Raw genomic sequence first — 20427 nt, 5'->3', positions numbered from 1 at the left:
AAATTCATATATCAGTTTATCCATCAGCAAATAGACTTTCAGTTGGCATTAATACCTCAAAAAGTAAAATTTTCATCTTTCCTGAGAAAATCACGACTTAGTAAAAATTATGTTTTTTTACAAGGAAAATCCCTAAAACCTCAAATATTCTCACCTAACCCCAACTTTGTGAGCCTGTAATAGTGTCAATTTTCGACCGATTTTTGAAATTCATATATCAGTTTATCCATCAGCAAATAGACTTTCAGTTGGCATTAAAACCTCAAAAAGTAAAATTTTCATCTTTTCTGAGAAAATCACGATTAAGTAAAAATTATGTTATTTTACAAGGAAAATCCCTAAAACCTCAAATATTCTCACCTAACCCCAACTTTGTGAACCGGTAATAGTGACAATTTTTGACCGATTTTTGAAATTCATATATCAGTTTATCCATCAGCAAATTGACTTTCAGTTGGCATTAAAACCTCAAAAAGTAAAATTATCATCTTTTCTGAGAAAATCACGATTTAGTAAAAATTATGTTTTTTTACAAGGAAAATCCCTAAAACCTCAAATATTCTCACCTAACCCCAACTTTGTGAACCTGTAATAGTCTCAATTTTTGACCGATTTTTGAAATTCATATATCAGTTTATCCATCAGCAAATTGACTTTCGGTTGGCATTAAAACCTCAAAAAGTAAAATTTTCATCTTTTCTGAGAAAATCCTGATTTAGTAAAAATTATGTTTTTTTACATAGAAAATCCCTAAAACCTCAAATATTCTCACCTAACCCCAACTTTGTGAACTTGTAATAGTGTAAATTTTTGACCGATTTTTGAAATTCATATATCAGTTTATCCATCAACAAATAGACTTTCAGTTGGCATTAAAACCTCAAAAAGTAAAATTTTCATATTTTCTGAAAAAATCCTGATTTAGTAAAAATTATGTTTTTTACAAGGAAAATCCCTAAAACCTCAAATATTCTCACCTAACCCCAACTTTGTGAACTTGTAATAGTGTAAATTTTTGACCGATTTTTGAAATTCATATATCAGTTTATCCATCAGCAAATTGACTTTCAGTTGGCATTAAAACCTCAAAAAGTAAAATTATCATCTTTTCTGAGAAAATCACGATTTAGTAAAAATTATGTTTTTTTACAAGGAAAATCCCTAAAACCTCAAATATTCTCACCTAACCCCAACTTTGTGAACCTGTAATAGTCTCAATTTTTGACCGATTTTTGAAATTCATATATCAGTTTATCCATCAGCAAATTGACTTTCAGTTGGCATTAAAACCTCAAAAAGTAAAATTATCATCTTTTCTGAGAAAATCACGATTTAGTAAAAATTATGTTTTTTTACAAGGAAAATCCCTAAAACCTCAAATATTCTCACCTAACCCCAACTTTGTGAACCTGTAATAGTCTCAATTTTTGACCGATTTTTGAAATTCATATATCAGTTTATCCATCAGCAAATTGACTTTCGGTTGGCATTAAAACCTCAAAAAGTAAAATTTTCATCTTTTCTGAGAAAATCCTGATTTAGTAAAAATTATGTTTTTTTACATAGAAAATCCCTAAAACCTCAAATATTCTCACCTAACCCCAACTTTGTGAACTTGTAATAGTGTAAATTTTTGACCGATTTTTGAAATTCATATATCAGTTTATCCATCAACAAATAGACTTTCAGTTGGCATTAAAACCTCAAAAAGTAAAATTTTCATATTTTCTGAAAAATCCTGATTTAGTAAAAATTATGTTTTTTTACATAGAAAATCCCTAAAACCTCAAATATTCTCACCTAACCCCAACTTTGTGAACTTGTAATAGTGTAAATTTTTGACCGATTTTTGAAATTCATATATCAGTTTATCCATCAGCAAATAGACTTTCAGTTGGCATTAATACCTCAAAAAGTAAAATTATCATCTTTTCTGAGAAAATCACGATTTAGTAAAAATTATGTTTTTTTACAAGGAAAATCCCTAAAACCTCAAATATTCTCACCCCAACTTTGTGAACCTGTAATAGTGTCAATTTTTGACCGATTTTTGAAATTCATATATCAGTTTATCCATCAGCAAATTGACTTTCAGTTGGCATTAAAACCTCAAAAAGTAAAATTATCATCTTTTCTGAGAAAACCACGATTTAGTAAAAATTATGTTTTTTTGCAAGGAAAATCCCTAAAACCTCAAATATTCTCACCTAACCCCAACTTTGTGAACCTGTAATAGTCTCAATTTTTGACCGATTTTTGAAATTCATATATCAGTTTATCCATCAACAAATAGACTTTCAGTTGGCATTAAAACCTCAAAAAGTAAAATTTTCATCTTTTCTGAGAAAATCACGACTTAGTAAAAATTATGTTTCTTTACAAGGAAAATCCCTAAAACCTCAAATATTCTCACCTAACCCCAACTTTGTGAACCTGTAATAGTCTCAATTTTTGACCGATTTATGAAATTCATATATCAGTTTATCCATCAACAAATAGACTTTCAGTTGGCATTAAAACCTCAAAAAGTAAAATTTTCATATTTTCTGAAAAAATCCTGATTTAGTAAAAATTATGTTTTTTACAAGGAAAATCCCTAAAACCTCAAATATTCTCACCTAACCCCAACTTTGTGAACTTGTAATAGTGTAAATTTTTGACCGATTTTTGAAATTCATATATCAGTTTATCCATCAGCAAATAGACTTTCAGTTGGCATTAAAACCTCAAAAAGTAAAATTTTCATCTTTTCTGAGAAAATCACGATTAAGTAAAAATTATGTTATTTTACAAGGAAAATCCCTAAAACCTCAAATATTCTCACCTAACCCCAACTTTGTGAACCGGTAATAGTGACAATTTTCGACCGATTTTTGAAATTCATATATCAGTTTATCCATCAGCAAATTGACTTTCAGTTGGCATTAAAACCTCAAAAAGTAAAATTATCATCTTTTCTGAGAAAATCACGATTTAGTAAAAATTATGTTTTTTTACAAGGAAAATCCCTAAAACCTCAAATATTCTCACCTAACCCCAACTTTGTGAGCCTGTAATAGTGTCAATTTTCGACCGATTTTTGAAATTCATATATCAGTTTATCCATCAGCAAATAGACTTTCAGTTGGCATTAATACCTCAAAAAGTAAAATTTTCATCTTTCCTGAGAAAATCACGACTTAGTAAAAATTATGTTTTTTTACAAGGAAAATCCCTAAAACCTCAAATATTCTCACCTAACCCCAACTTTGTGAGCCTGTAATAGTGTCAATTTTCGACCGATTTTTGAAATTCATATATCAGTTTATCCATCAGAAAATAGACTTTCAGTTGGCATTAATACCTCAAAAAGTAAAATTTTCATCTTTTCTGAGGAAATCACGATTTAGTAAAAATTATGTTTTTTTACAAGGAAAATCCCTAAAACCTCAAATATTCTCACCTAACCCCAACTTTGTGACCCTGTAATAGTGACAATTTTTGACCGATTTTTGAAATTCATATATCAGTTTATCCATCAGCAAATTGACTTTCAGTTGGCATTAAAACCTCAAAAAGTAAAATTATCATCTTTTCTGAGAAAATCCTGATTTAGTAAAAATTATGTTTTTTTACATAGAAAATCCCTAAAACCTCAAATATTCTCACCTAACCCCAACTTTGTGAACTTGTAATAGTGTAAATTTTTGACCGATTTTTGAAATTCATATATCAGTTTATCCATCAGCAAATTGACTTTCAGTTGGCATTAAAACCTCAAAAAGTAAAATTATCATCTTTTCTGAGAAAATCACGATTTAGTAAAAATTATGTTTTTTTACAAGGAAAATCCCTAAAACCTCAAATATTCTCACCTAACCCCAACTTTGTGAACCTGTAATAGTCTCAATTTTTGACCGATTTTTGAAATTCATATATCAGTTTATCCATCAGCAAATTGACTTTCGGTTGGCATTAAAACCTCAAAAAGTAAAATTTTCATCTTTTCTGAGAAAATCCTGATTTAGTAAAAATTATGTTTTTTTACATAGAAAATCCCTAAAACCTCAAATATTCTCACCTAACCCCAACTTTGTGAACTTGTAATAGTGTAAATTTTTGACCGATTTTTGAAATTCATATATCAGTTTATCCATCAGCAAATTGACTTTCAGTTGGCATTAAAACCTCAAAAAGTAAAATTATCATCTTTTCTGAGAAAATCACGATTTAGTAAAAATTATGTTTTTTTTACAAGGAAAATCCCTAAAACCTCAAATATTCTCACCTAACCCCAACTTTGTGAGCCTGTAATAGTGTCAATTTTCGACCGATTTTTGAAATTCATATATCAGTTTATCCATCAGAAAATAGACTTTCAGTTGGCATTAATACCTCAAAAAGTAAAATTTTCATCTTTTCTGAGGAAATCACGATTTAGTAAAAATTATGTTTTTTTACAAGGAAAATCCCTAAAACCTCAAATATTCTCACCTAACCCCAACTTTGTGAACCGGTAATAGTGTCAATTTTCGACCGATTTTTGAAATTCATATATCAGTTTATCCATCAGCAAATAGACTTTCAGTTGGCATTAAAACCTCAAAAAGTAAAATTTTCATCTTTTCTGAGAAAATCACGATTTAGTAAAAATTATGTTTTTTTACAAGGAAAATCCCTAAAACCTCAAATATTCTCACCTAACCCCAACTTTGTGAACCAGTAATAGTGTCAATTTTTGACCGATTTTTTAAATTCATATATCAGTTTATCCATCAGCAAATTGACTTTCAGTTGGCATTAAAACCTCAAAAAGTAAAATTATCATCTTTTCTGAGAAAATCACGATTTAGTAAAAATTATGTTTTTTTACAAGGAAAATCCCTAAAACCTCAAATATTCTCACCTAACCCCAACTTTGTGAACCTGTAATAGTCTCAATTTTTGACCGATTTTTGAAATTCATATATCAGTTTATCCATCAGCAAATTGACTTTCGGTTGGCATTAAAACCTCAAAAAGTAAAATTTTCATCTTTTCTGAGAAAATCCTGATTTAGTAAAAATTATGTTTTTTTACATAGAAAATCCCTAAAACCTCAAATATTCTCACCTAACCCCAACTTTGTGAACTTGTAATAGTGTAAATTTTTGACCGATTTTTGAAATTCATATATCAGTTTATCCATCAGCAAATAGACTTTCAGTTGGCATTAAAACCTCAAAAAGTAAAATTTTCATCTTTTCTGAGAAAATCACGATTAAGTAAAAATTATGTTATTTTACAAGGAAAATCCCTAAAACCTCAAATATTCTCACCTAACCCCAACTTTGTGAACCGGTAATACTGACAATTTTTGACCGATTTTTGAAATTCATATATCAGTTTATCCATCAGCAAATTGACTTTCAGTTGGCATTAAAACCTCAAAAAGTAAAATTATCATCTTTTCTGAGAAAATCACGATTTAGTAAAAATTATGTTTTTTTACAAGGAAAATCCCTAAAACCTCAAATATTCTCACCTAACCCCAACTTTGTGAGCCTGTAATAGTGTCAATTTTCGACCGATTTTTGAAATTCATATATCAGTTTATCCATCAGCAAATAGACTTTCAGTTGGCATTAATACCTCAAAAAGTAAAATTTTCATCTTTTCTGAGAAAATCACGATTTAGTAAAAATTATGTTTTTTTACAAGGAAAATCCCTAAAACCTCAAATATTCTCACCCCAACTTTGTGAACCTGTAATAGTGTCAATTTTTGACCGATTTTTGAAATTCATATATCAGTTTATCCATCAGCAAATTGACTTTCAGTTGGCATTAAAACCTCAAAAAGTAAAATTATCATCTTTTCTGAGAAAATCACGATTTAGTAAAAATTATGTTTTTTTACAAGGAAAATCCCTAAAACCTCAAATATTCTCACCTAACCCCAACTTTGTGATCCTGTAAAAGTGTCAATTTTTGACCGATTTTTGAAATTCATATATCAGTTTATCCATTAGCAAATTGACTTTCAGTTGGCATTAAAACCTCAAAAAGTAAAATTTTCATCTTTTCTGAGAAAATCACGATTAAGTAAAAATTATGTTTTTTACAAGGAAAATCCCTAAAACCTCAAATATTCTCACCTAACCCCAACTTTGTGATCCTGTAATAGTCTCAATTTTTGACCGATTTATGAAATTCATATATCAGTTTATCCATCAGCAAATTGACTTTCAGTTGGCATTAAAACCTCAAAAAGTAAAACTTTCTTTTTTTTTATGAGAAAATCACGATTTAGTAAAAATTATGTCTTTTTACAAGGAAAATCCCTAAAACCTCAAATATTCTCACCTAACCCCAACTTTGTGAACCTGTAATAGTGCCAATTTTTGACCGATTTTTGAAATTCATATATCAGTTTATCCATCAGCAAATTGACTTTCAGTTGGCATTAAAACCTCAAAAAGTAAAATTTTTCTTTTTTTTATGAGAAAATCACGATTTAGTAAAAATTATGTTTTTTACAAGGAAAATCCCTAAAACCTCAAATATTCTCACCTAACCCCAACTTTGTGAACCTGTAATAGTCTCAATTTTTGACCGATTTATGAAATTCATATATCAGTTTATCCATCAGCAAATTGACTTTCAGTTGGCATTAAAACCTCAAAAAGTAAAATTATCATGTTTTCTGAGAAAATCACGATTTAGTAAAAATTATGTTTTTTTACAAGGAAAATCCCTAAAACCTCAAATATTCTCACCTAACCCCAACTTTGTGATCCTGTAATAGTCTCAATTTTTGACCGATTTATGAAATTCATATATCAGTTTATCCATCAGCAAATTGACTTTCAGTTGGCATTAAAACCTCAAAAAGTAAAACTTTCTTTTTTTTTATGAGAAAATCACGATTTAGTAAAAATTATGTTTTTTTACAAGGAAAATCCCTAAAACCTCAAATATTCTCACCTAACCCCAACTTTGTGATTCTGTAATAGTGCGTCAAATATTCTTACGTTCACCTTAACTTTGTGAACCTGGTGAACCCTGGACTAAGTACAGTGCCAGATTAAGCCAGAGCGTGGGTTTTAACAATCCAAAAAATATTATAATAGGGTTTTATTATTATTTAAGTATTATTAAATGTTGTATATTTTAAATGAATAAATGAATAAATAAAATAGATTCAAACCAATTTGGAAAATATTTTGAAAAAAAAAATTTAAAATTGAAAAATATTGTAAAATTTAGTTCCTAAGATTTTGGTGTAGATTGAAAGACATTATTCTATCTTGAAAAATTGACAATTAAGGTTTATTGCAATATTTTGCTGTTGATTGGAATTAAAACAAAAATATAATTCAACAATTTCTCCTCCCTAAAGGAATTATAAAACTTGTTATTTTAAATTTTGTTGGTATGTAAATCCATATTATTATATTTGCTTTAAACGATTTTTATTCTATTTTAATGCATAATATTAATCCCATGCTTATTTCGTTTGACTGAAGTTGAGAGGCTAAGCAAACGAAAAAAAAAGAAAAAATTATAGCTAGAAAAAAACACGTTTGCAAAAATCCATTTGTTGTAAAAAATTCAATTTATATTCGATTACATGACGATGTCTAAGTAGAAAAGTGCTCCAACAGAACATCGTGATGAAGAGGAGACGACGTTGGCAGAGGAGGTCGGAGGGAAGAGACAGCATTTGAAAATATCTTGTCATGCGTTAAAATTGCAATTTCTTTTTTCCCACTCATACCCTCAAGTAAAGGAATATAAAGTAAACTGATAAATGTTTGTAGAAAAATGGGTAAAAGTAAACCTTTTCGTATTTGAAGCCAATCCTCGATATTTCAGCTAATTGCATCTGCCTAGGCAAACAAACATAACAATCATAGTCAATTGTTGATAGTTAAATATTCATTGACCATTACCCGGGATGGGTGTGAAATAAAACTGAAAACAGATATCCCACCCACACTGGCACAGCATCCACCACTTCGCTCTTGGGGAATTGGCACCCCCAAGGATCTGACAATACACAGGAGAATCCACATCATTGATTGCCCACATGGCGTGCATAGAAAGTATCCTTCGACTGTATTGGAAAACCATTTTGGGCCAACAAACAAAACAAAGACAGGCCTTAGCAATTGCGAAACAGAAAAAATGTACACTAGAGGCGGCGATAATAATAGCCGAACTATCTATACCCTTTTGAATACTTTATTGCAAAGGGATTTATTTATTTCCAACTGAATTATCTTCATTAACAGCCTGATTCAGAGAAAAGACCATATAACTATAGTAATAATCGATAGATTTACTGTGTTTTATAAACTTTAGCATCAAAGGTATATACTCCACAAAGAAAAAAGAAAAGAGTAAAAAATTTCATTGCAAATGAAACGAAAAACGTTTTATTTTGATTTTCTGCACACGCCTGACTAGAATTGCGGCTGAATGTGGAAAGGGTCTTGTTTCTGCCCCACTTCAAAGGCAAATGTTTCTATTTTCATTTGCCAATTGCTGGAAGGTTTTCTCTTTCAATACCGTGTATTAAATCAAATATTAGGTATGCCATTTTTCTGTGCATTTAAAGAAGGCATTGGGGATATTTTTTCTGAAAAACTTCCAGTTTTGAAATGTGATGAAAAGAATCTTGTTGTTAATCGACGAGGAGTTCAATATACTTTCTTTTTACTTTGAAAGTTGAAGAACAGATAATCAGATCAATTGATGTCAAGTCAATTCGAATAATTTCAAATAGGATTTTAAGTTTAAAATTTATGGCATACGTATAGTTAATCTTAGTTTTACTGAGCCTACAAATTTATTTAAGAGATCTATTGATTTCTAAAATTTTTGATGTTTTTATCCGTTTTTAAATTTTTAGCTTAGCAGTAAAACTTACCTTTAAACAAAAACGCCTATGTTGACTAAATTTGTTGTACTACATTATCGTCAGATAGAAATTAACTTATTTGAACTCTTCGCTACTTTTACTTTAAAGCCGAATAAAATCAGAAGTAATTAACGAAAAACCTAGGTTCCAAATCTTTTTAAAACTCGATAACGAAAGTGATCCCAAAAATCTTACGTATGTGTGTTCTTAGAAGTTTTTTCCGAAGAACAAAAAATTCGTTATATTTTGGTTTTTGTTATCAAAGTTTCACTGTATATAGTTGGACATATGCTTATTCTGGTAACCGAACAAATTACAAAAGTAATTAATTAAAAAACTAGTCCTTAAGGTGACTTTTATTCTACTTACCATGAATATTGAAAGTTCATTTAAAGTTTCGTTTAGCAAAGATTTGTTGGGATTATCACGTTCAAAAATATTTCAAATATTAAATTGTACGAAATTACCCAATCTGGCCTAGGGTATTTCGAGGTTTACCACATAACTTTAAGCGCAGACTTTTCATTTTCCTTCTTTTTTTTAACATGGGCAATTTGTGGTGCGAAAAAAAAGGCGGCCACATGTTGACAGTCGCTTGTCATTATCTGAAAACAAAACAATGCAAAAATAAGAATAAAATAAAATACTTGCGAAAGTGTTGATACATACTTTAAAATTTAATTAAGAGAATAGAAACTTTTGCCTTAATATTTGGTATACATTTGTATTTTGTCAAACAAGTTGGCTTAACAAAGCAACAAAAAAAAAAAAAATATGTATCTTAAAAATGAATTTAGTAATTCAGTTGCTTTTGATTAGCTCTGAGCTCGTGCAATTTACACTAATGCATAAATCTCATTCCAAACCCATAATTCTTCAGACAATTGAGAAAGTTGTGCCACCAAATTTGAACGCTTTGGAATGCGGCGATTGTGGGTACGTCAACAGAAAGTGCAAGGTTAAGCTCACTGGTTATCGATGTGGCGAATATGAGTCCAATGACTTTAGTCTGGTTTCCATTGCGGATGGCCTTGGCAATGAGACTGCCCATTTGCGTGAATGCCTACCGCCGGAATTCAATTTCAAAGGTAATGTGATTTAATTTGTGGTCATCTGTGATATATAAATAATATAGATTTTAGATCGCGTTTCCACATTTTGTTGCTTTTGGACACCACAGCTGGGCTGCACCTTTATTCATCATAAGATAAGAAATAATTTTACTTGTAATAAATGTACAGGAAAGGTTTTATCTCAATACAGATATTGTCCATGTGATGGATCCGACTATCCGGATGCTATCAAAGAACTAATTTTACTTTGTTCGTTAATTGTAATGAGTATGTGGTAGTTAGTGAAAGAAATCTAATAAACAATACTAAAAACTAGTAATTTGTTGATTGAATAATTTTTTTTTTTTTTTTGTCGTCTATCAATTTACATTTTGCTGTTCGTAGCATTTTTTTTTTGTGTGGCATGTTATACAATTTATGCGGACAGTCTTGATGGCAAGGAGTTGGAATTTTTTTTTCTGTAATGTATGCTCGTCACGTTTAGCCACTTGTATCCTGAGCTTCAGCTGCCTGTTTCAATTCGTGTCTTCACATTCACTTAGTGTGGCAAAGGCCTGGGATAAAGCTCGTTTGCATATTGATATGCTTACATGTAATATTCAGTTGGATTGCCTTTTTTTTCTATTTCCTATAGCTTGATTTGCTTTGTAATGGAAATTAAAGTGGATTCATGATGTAATGTCTTTCAAAAATTGCTCAAAGTTTTAAATTCTGTGACTATTATTACTGACAGCCATATATTTTTCTTTTGTTCTGGAGTGGATTGTCAACAACTTTTCTAGTTCTCTAGTTCCCTTACAATTTCACTATAATTATTTGTTGCATACTTTTCGGCTGCACTTAAAACTATTTTGTTTCTCTGCGCGTGTTCAAGTGTTTGTCTAGACAAAAGGCTTTCCAAGCAAAACGTTTAACAAGGCAATGCAAAATAAAACGCCATGCTTCAAATCATGTGAAAAACTGACCAACCCCAAAAGCATATAGAGAACCAAAATGAAATGGCCAAATTGTTAGCACGTGGAGCCATAAAACTTCACATTAAAACCCAACAAACAAAGAAATATACAAAAACAATTTTGAAAACATTTTCTGTACTTAAAACACGCAAGGCAAATTAAAGCCGCCAAGAGCAGCAGCAAACCTTTGTTTTTTGGGCGCCCAAATGGCGGACATGCAGGCGCCTCCTGAATGTCAGGCCGTTAAAGTTTAGTGGGCGATTTTTGCATAACACACGCAGCCAACGAAAGAAAGAGGAAACAGGAAAGTGCTGAAAATGGAGAGAAAGAAAGCATGAAACGGGAATTGCAGCAGACGCCTGGAAAATGTTCAAACTTTTCCTCAAGCTCATCAAGAAAGGAAAAAGTTTCCTTTTGCCCAGCGATAAATCAAATTTTTGTTGCTTGTTAACTCGTTCGTTTAAATTAAGTTGAACATTAAGAAGGGTGTGGCCCGAAATGGGTGATCAAATTTTATGTAATTTTAAGAATTTTCCCACAAAGAGTCTTCGGGCATTAGTGTAAAGTGGGAAACACCCACCGAAAGAACGAAAGCTAATGAAAAATTTTAACTAGTCTGGTGGAAGTTGCAAATTCTTTAGCTGAAATTGTGAGCTAATTAACCTTAAATGGGAGGATGGGAAAACGATATCATCGAAATACAAAGTGGCAAGTAAAGTGGAAATAAATCTAAAAGGATTCCCGTTAAAGAATTTGCAGTAACTTTAATTCATAGATTATAGTTTTGTTGTTATCGATAATACAATTTAATTTATTGGAAAGTAAAAGTTGTCGAATTTTTAGCTTAAAAACGTTTCAGATATAAATTATAAAAGAAAACATGTTAAACCTGTAAATTTATACGGGAATCGTATTGGTAAAAAAGGCCTTTAAAATATATATATAGAAAATATTTAAAACTCGGCGATAGATTTGATGAATCCAAGGATTCAAAGTGTTCGATGTTTGTGTTAAATCATTGCCTGTTTTACAGGCCCAGAGGTCACCAGTCGTTCCTCGCATATAACGCAGCTCAGGGAGCAGCTATCTAATCACGAATATAGGCAACCAGTCCCCAGACTCAGTTAAGCCGCTTGTTATTGTCATTGTTATCAACGCTGTCAGTGCAACAAATTTTGGGAAACAAGAGCCCAATGAAACTACTCGAAACTATATGTATGTATGTACATGAGTTACATGGAATAGGCCATGTTCTCCCCTGTGGGCATATGTTAAACATTTTGACACTTTGCGCACGGTTAAATCTAGCTACCCGAATAACAAACACCAGCTCGAAAAGCCTCCGCGTGACACCGCTGAACTTTGACAATCCGTAATGGTCGTTGATGAGGGTTCAAGGTACATTTCCGGCCAAACATCGAAATTCCTCGGCACGACTGTACGAAATTTTAAAATTTTGTCCACAATTTGCAGACTAAAACCATAATCAACGAACTGAAATCAACGACTGACAAAATTTAGTTACAGTGGGTCGACAAGTTGTCGTTGCTCTTTCCTGTCAGTGTGGGATGGGGGCGAACCAACCACTGTGGTGGTTGTCACTAAGCTTTGCTGTGGTGGACATTCGATAAAATTACGCGAATGGTATTGGAGCATAGCACAGCAACGGACATCGAGTTATATTGAAACTTAATTAAGTGCAGGTGTATGAGTAGTTCACAAGGGAGATGGGTGTATGGGGAATGTTACTCAGTGGTTACTGTGTTAACAGTTTTGGTTTTTGCTCACTTCAGTTGTTTGCCAGTTGATTTTTGGTGTACAATATTAAAGGTTTTAAGAACCAAAATTTCTATCATTTTGACATAGTCAAAGTGGAAACATATCTTTAAACCTGTGTACATGCTTTTTCATTTCAATTACACTTTTGAAAATAATTTTGAATTAAAAACTCCTTGCAAATTTCTTTCCAATGGAAGACAACAAGATTTAAAGGTCAAAAATGTGTAACATCATGTGATTTTTGGCATAGCCGAAGACGAGTTTTTTAAAAATTCACTTATTTTGAATTGAAATTTAGTAATTTAAGAGAAAGTATAAACTTTTAAAAGAAGAAGTACATGTATTGGTTTCACCATTTTTTTTTTTTTACTGTATTGTTGACTATATCAAAATCTTTCTAAATAAAAGTCTATTTATTCTATTCATATAACAGCAAAAATATTTAGTTGTTCATGGTTTTAGATGTTCTAATCAAATGCAGTTTTTAAAGGTGAAATTATCCTCATTTAACACAAAATCCATTCATTTAGTCATTTCAACTGCTATAGAAATATCTCATTTGAATATTTCATTTACGAATTCCAGTCGAAACAAAGAAGTTTAGAAGTTATAGATTTGCGACTTGCACCCTTTGTATACCATGGGCAAAGAGTTCTCTTAAGATTCATTGTATTTTGGAGCAATCTTTATAATTTAGATACTGCTCACCTGATTAAGCTATTGACTGGCTACAAATTATAGGAAAATATCAAGCCCCTCATTATAACTATTCTAGAATCTGTGTTAAGAAACGAACTTTGATGTTTAATATTGAAAAACTTACAGCCATTCTCTATAAAGAGTATAAAGAGGGCAACCTGCGTTTTTGAATAAGTACAAAATGTCATATGTTTAAACAAAGCAAAACATTAAACAATTCGTTGTGCTGTAAAATTCTCTAGTTTCGCATAATTCTTACTTTCTTTTCCTTTCTCTATGTTTTAAAAACAAACAATTTTGAACCGTACGAATGACGAATAGAGGATTCTTTTTCGAAATCGAAATAAGTGCCATTAAATGAGCTTAAACAGTTTCATCTTTTGTTGCTTGGCAGTTCTCATAAATGTGAGCAATACTATCAGAACCACATTATCTATATCGCGCATCTTGTTATGCCAAATTATTTACTTGTTGCCTTTGCCACATTAAAATTCATTTAAAAGCCATTTCGATAACATCTTGGCAAACATCGTTGTACTTATACGAAAAACTCCTTCGTCTGACACATAATAAAAAATTATATAGAGACAGTTAATACCCGCGAGACAAAAAGCCCAATGTGGGCTTATCTCTACGTCTTCCTCCTTTATTTTTCTCACTCCAATTTCTTGTGTTGGCTCCTGTGGAACAATTTTCAAATGGCTTCCTTTTCGCCGTGTCTTGGGAGAGCTTAGGTTACCCTCGTTCCGCCGACCAACCAATTTTTCGGCAAGCAATTTACGTTATCGTTTTCAAATTGAAAATTTGCGTAATCACATTTTAAGTGAAATCGCTTTACAAATGAAATTAAATCGATTTTTCATCATTTGTTTCCCCTCAATCTCTCTTAAAGCGCGATAAGGCAAAACATGAAGTTAAGTTCAAGAAGGCAAATGTTATATGTATGGCTTATATAAATATACTTTATGGTTTTTTCATTTCCGCTTCCGCTTTAGAAAAGGAAACCAAATGAATGGCTGCACTTTTGTTCTCTTCTGTTGCATTTCAAAGCCCATCAACGTCATCAAATCGTTAGTCAAATACGGCAAGAAAAAAGAAAAAAATAACAGAAGTTCTTTTTCTCAAGTCTTTTTCTCTCTCTTGGCAATAAAATGATGAAGTACTCTGCGAGTTGTAAGTTCCTCTGCCCACATACTTAAAAGTGTGAACGAGAAAGAGAGACATAACTGCAGGGCGAGTAAGTGAGATAGAGAAGCCGTCACTCCGATATGGAAGCTGGGAATTGCGGCATTGCTAGCATAGCTTTGCCTTGACTTATCTCTACGAATTTTCCCACTAGCATCATGAATTTCTCATTCAGTTTGCCTTACCTCAAAATAGAGAGAGATAGTAAACTGAGAGTTCAAAATCAATCAAAAAAATAATTGTTTATAATTATGATAAGAGTAACTCTAAATTTCTTACTTCTGCTTTGTTTTCCATTATTTGCAATTGCAGAGGATTTGTCTTTAGACAACGTAAGTATTTACTTTTGATTTAAGTACTTCAAAACTGATGAATTAAATTTTATGTAAGCTACTAAATAAGGAAGTTATTTCAAAAATCGTTCGCAGCTTCAGTTGAATATTAGTAGCACTATTAACCAATTTCTTTTCCCCTATTTATTAATTTTAGCTCGATGCATGTATGTAGCCGATCCAGGTCCTTGTACGGATTGGGTTAAGGTCTGGGGTTATGATTACATGACAAATCGATGCATTTACTATCATTACGGCGATGTGGCGGAAATCCGAATCGTTTCTATACTAAGGAAGAATGCATTGAAGTTTGTCGTGTAAAGAAATACAAACGGAAACGCGTAAAACGAGAGGTTAACAATCAGATTGATAATAGAATTGATGGTGACGGGAAAGCGGATGATATGATATACGTGGATACTGAGCAGGAAGAAGATGAGGATTACATGAACGCGATATTGACGATTGGAAGAACTTGGATAAATATCATTTTGACTTTTAAATGAAGTTTAGAGAGTATTAAATATTGACTTGAAAATGTTTTCAAATATGCACTTTATATATATATTATTTTATTCCTTGTGCAAACGCATAATTTCAGTTGGAAAGACTTCCTTTTTGCCCATCGAGTTGCAAGTAATGCGTTTTCTTATATCCAACTTCGAGACGTCTGTTGCTGCCAATCTGAGCGACGACCATTAAGTCAAGAGTTTGAAATAATTGAAAACTACACAGCTGAGTTTCGACTTCTGCAGGAACCGTGAGTATTGTCAGTATTTTATGTGCGAGTGCTCTCTTTTGCCCGTCTAGTCGCTGGCATCATTTCCAATTTTTGACATGCATTTGCAGTCCGGAGGCTGCAATAAGTTTATGTTTCTTTTTTTTTGTTTTCCTCCATCATGATGAGCTTTTCAGCCAAAATCTGCTTGGATTATTATGCTATGTTTCGTCTGGGAAAGGGATTTGCATTTTCTCTTGCCTTTTCTTCTACTTTACACTTTATTTATGACCTCGAGGCAAAAAAGGCGCTCAATTTACTGCTAATTAGAATCTATTTTTTTGTGATTAAAGTTTATGCTTAAAGTGTTGCCTACTTTGCCGGCTCCGCCACTATATATACAAACATATGCGTATGAGCTTAATTAGCAAACATAAAGTTGTCAACATTTTCCCCATTTGACTTCTTTCTATTTTATTGTGTTGTCTTGTTTGTGTCATGTGACATTCGTCTCACCTCAGACCCCACTCGCTCTCCATCCGTCACCTATTTAACTTGCTGCTCACGTTGCATGGTCTTTATGGTCTTCTAGTATGTGGGTGAAATGGCACTGGAGCGGAGAGTTGGGGGTACTTTTATGACTGATTATGTGTTTTTCGGGCATTTATTGCCACTGGTCGCTGCTTCTTTCTCTCTTTCTCTTTCTATGGATGTGACTATTTTTATGGTTAATGAGCAACTTGTGGTATTAGTATACGATGGTAATGGTAGGCGGAGGAGCCGCAAGAGAGGGATCAGGTGTAGAGAATTCGGTTTGAGAGGTTGAAGCTGTGGGAGTTGGCTGACCAATTAAATAGGTAATATAAGGTTGGGCTTCCCAGAATTAAGATAAATTAAAATTTATGGTCTGGTGACGAGGGTGGAGAAGGCAAAGGGACTCTCCTTCGTTTTTTTTTTAAACCAAGTTTAATGCTTAAAAATTTAAGACTTTAAAAATAGGTGAGTAGATTCAGCTTAAAGTAGAATTTTATCGATTGAGAGTATTTACTTTAGCAAAGTTTTATTGATTGAGGGTTCTTAGACAAGACACCTAAACAATGATTTAAAGAAAACTATCAATTCATTCAAAGTGGAAAAATAAAGAGAATAACTAAAAAGTCACCAACGTCTTATTGTTAGAGATTTTAGGTTTCGAACATCAAGGGATCTAGAAAATATTTCCCGGTAATTCAATAATTTTCGAGGAGCATTTATCAGTTGGAGGATGCTTGAAAACATTCGAAGTTTCACTATTTTTGGGGTAGCGACAAACAATAACAGTAAAAAGATTTTTAGAAATATCGATATTTCGGGAGTGTCCAGACATCACAGACTCCTCCTGCTGGATCCTTAAATAGAATGTTAAGTAAATAAGATGAATATCCTGACCAGAGATAGGACTAGTCTTAGCAGCCTTTGCAGAAATCTGGGCATGGCATCGTTTATGTAGCAGACATTAAGTCATCACTGTTTGTTTTCATATTATGAATAAGGAAGAGAGTGTATAATAGACCGTCTCTATCCAAATATGAAACAGAAAATGTTCACTACGCAAAGAAAGTATTTTGATTTTAGCAAAACAACCATATCTATAACGAATTTTATGAAGACACTTTATTTGTGAAAGTGAAGAAGGTCCACTTAAGACAATTAAAAAAAGGACAAAGCCATTAAATTTTAAAAGTAGCTTCGCCGATTTTCTCCAGTTGTCGAATGAATCTTTTCTTCTTACTAATAATTTTCGTGGAGAGTCTATATTGAATTTTGCAGATTATTGAAATTATTCTTCTTATCATATTATTGAGTGTGTGAAAGTAAAGAGATTATCCACAGACCAATTCAACGGCTAGCAAAAGGAACGAATTTTGAGTCTACATATATTGGATGAATCTTCTATATTACTTAACCATTTGACCACCTCAAACTCCAATAAATGTTTTATTCAATGACTAACCACTTCAATATCACTGAAAGCAAAGATTAGGGGATTTAGTATACTCTAACATAAAAAAATTTGGAATTTTATTTATTAAGAAAATATTTCCAAACTAAAGACAAGTATTATCTTATAACAACTTAGGATCAACTGTAGCTAACCTATTTTCAGAGTTTATTGACCATTGAAACCAATTGTAACCAACAGGAAGAAACTGTTTCCATAAAAGTTCTAGTTACTGACTTCATTTTGTTCATAATATTGGTAAGCTTATTGCATCATTAAACTCTAACATCATTTGAGGTAATAAAATTAATTTATGCACACCACCAATAACAAAAATTATAAGTTTTTAATGTACTCTACCCCCATTTGCTCATTGCTTTTCCTTAGCTGCAATGCGTCTGCATTACCAACGCGCCATTAGAAAGGCAAAATGCCCAACAATAGGCATAAAATCAATTATGAGCCATTAGCCAGAGACAGCAAGAGAACTGAAAGAAAGGGAGAGAGAACCGGGGCGACCCATACCAGAAGCCAAAACCATTGAGGCAACTGAAGGTCATAAATCATTGGCCCTGTGCCGGGCTGTTGCTCCATCTCTGTGTCTGAGTTGAAGGTTGGAGTCAGAGTTGGTTGTTGTTCACGCATTAAATATTTATTTGCAAGATTTTAATGGAGCCAAATAAGTTGAGTATACGCAAAGGTGGCCTACCATTCAGACGTGTTCACAAGAACTTCAAGAGGGGCATCAAGAAGGAGAAGGAGGACACCGGAAGGGAGAGCACTTGGCTTCCATCTGCAACACTTTTTTGTATTTGTATTTTATGTATTTGACAGCTGTAGGCTCTTGCCACTCTGCCAACTCTTGGCCCACAGACCAAATTCATTTCATTCGTGCGAAATTAAATGCATATTTGACCTAATTTAAATTTTTTTTGGCTTCTTGTGTGTGTGTGTGTGTGTGTGTGTGTGAGTGTGGGCAAAGAGTAAATGAAATTTAATTTATTGTGAAATATTTTTTCAAATGGTTGAAACAGGAAATGAATTGGCAGTAGGAGAAGCAAAGAGACTGTGCAACAGATGATGTCAGAGGCATGAAAATGATTGGCATAGGAGTTTAAGGATACAAATTTAAGATGGCTGTGAAATCAAAACCAAAATAATGAAAATTTCTAATGAATAAATTTTCCGTTCTCACTTAATTTAAGTATCGTTAACTCTAATAAAAATTATATTTATACAAAGGAGTACGGCCCTTTTATAGATAAGCAACCTTTCGCAGTAATTATGTTCCTTGCGATATTTATACGTCTCAAAATTAAAAAAAATTCATATAAAATAAAGTAACGAATAACAATTTTTAAAGTTTTACAGGCTTCGCTTCCATTATTATGTCATTTTAACTATTAAAGTCAACTAATAAATATCAGAAAAGGGGACATCCCCTCACACAGACAAACAAATATATGGAGAACAGTCTCCAACGGAATTAAACACTTAAATGTTGGCATAATTTTTACTCTTAGCTTCCCAGGCAGAAAGCGGACTAAGTATTTAATTTAATGCGAAATCTCCCCTTAAAAGCAAAGCTAAGCTGAACACAAATAAATTTTGGGGACCAACTTGGGTGTGGGTAAATAAAGATGGAGAAGAGGGCAAGACATCCGACAGTTGGATAGACAGACAGGTTTTTTGGTAGAGGGGGCAGAATGTAGTGGCAAATTAAAGATTAAATGCTTGCAAAAATATGCTAGGGGTCAGTCTAGAGCCACAAATAAAAAGAGGAAAGGAGCAAAAAAAGAAAAAACAATAGACGACTAGACACGTCAGACAGGGCATGGAGAAGAAGAATCGACAAGTCAAACAAAAGCTAATGAAATGAAGGCATGCGCAACATACATACAAATTGGGGAGAATGTTGGCTAGATGGAGCTAGAGCTGGAGCTGGGGGCAAGGAATGAAGCAGTCAAAAGTCTAACAATTTATGCGCATTATTAAAGTAAACGCATGAAATGCCTGGCATGCCCAAAGGTGCACCAGCAAAGGCAAAGGACTTCACTCACCATCATGGATGCTCTGTAGGTATCAGTGAATGGGCATTTATTTATTTAGATTTTAGTTAAAGGCAACACTGATGGACAGATAGATGACTTTAGGGTGGTTCCTTTTGGGGTTGCTTTCCTAAATTATTAAATCAAGTGATGGGGCAGGAGGTGGCAGTAGATGATATGCAATCAATGTCGTTGAATAGAAACTAGAATACTTGAGAAATTCACAAAATTCTAAAGTAACAGTGTGCAAAGAAACAAAAGTTAATTGAAATTGTCTTTTGTTTCTACTGTTAAGTAAAAAAGATTAGGACTAGATAGAAGATAACCCACCTAGATTTTAACTAGGCTTTTTTGAAAAACAGAAACGTATTATCACACGTCTCATACAAATATTTGAATTCTTTTATGAAATCTCCCCAAACAAATCTGAATAATCTCATATATTATCTAGGTAAGAGCAATTCTAATTACGATGCAAAATAGATTTGCCATTTCATAGTTTTCATTTATTCAAAATGTTTATGTATTTTATCTACTTTTTCTGAGAATCTAGGACATTTTATAAATGTCCTCTTTAAAATGCTAGCTATGATTACATTTGTAGCATAGTGACCCCTACGTGATTTATATCTAACTATAAATAAAACTAAGCAACAGAATAAAAAGGGGCAACTACAATAATACAACCTTGACAAATCAAATAAAAATGCTTAGACTCTTTCGGGTCTTTCTCTCCTTTCTTTGAAATCCCACTAAAACCTCTCTAATTGCTG

General features: G+C 32.5%; 1 protein-coding gene and 1 pseudogene across 2 annotated transcripts; both read left to right on the top strand.

The window, feature by feature from the left end:
- Positions 1–9633: 9633 nt before the first annotated feature.
- LOC124461424 lies at positions 9634–10271 on the top strand. Of its 2 annotated transcripts, none has more exons than XM_047012943.1 (2): positions 9634–9971; positions 10026–10271. In XM_047012943.1, the coding sequence occupies exons 1-2, from the start codon at positions 9671–9673 to the stop codon at positions 10232–10234; spliced, it is 510 nt and encodes a 169-aa protein (XP_046868899.1). In that variant the 5' UTR covers positions 9634–9670; the 3' UTR covers positions 10235–10271. The 2 variants fall into 2 exon arrangements, with proteins under 2 accessions (XP_046868899.1, XP_046868900.1); XM_047012944.1 differs by having other exon boundaries at positions 10019–10271.
- A 2016-nt stretch (positions 10272–12287) lies between these two features.
- On the top strand, positions 12288–15413 carry LOC124461425 (annotated as a pseudogene).
- Positions 15414–20427: the final 5014 nt, after the last annotated feature.

This window comes from Drosophila willistoni, unplaced genomic scaffold, assembly GCF_018902025.1.
Source record: "Drosophila willistoni isolate 14030-0811.24 unplaced genomic scaffold, UCI_dwil_1.1 Seg481, whole genome shotgun sequence".
NCBI classification, from domain to species: domain Eukaryota; kingdom Metazoa; phylum Arthropoda; class Insecta; order Diptera; family Drosophilidae; genus Drosophila; species Drosophila willistoni.
The sequence above is the reverse complement of the archived record's forward strand: the minus strand, read 5'-3'. Positions and strand labels throughout refer to the sequence as shown.

Coding starts and splice junctions, on each gene's coding strand:
- LOC124461424 (XM_047012943.1), top strand. CDS start 9,671: ATGAATTTAGTAATTCAGTTGCTTTTGATTAGCTCTGAGCTCGTGCAA. Junction 9,972..10,025: donor GCCGGAATTCAATTTCAAAG/GTAATGTGATTT, acceptor TATAGATTTTAG/ATCGCGTTTCCACATTTTGT.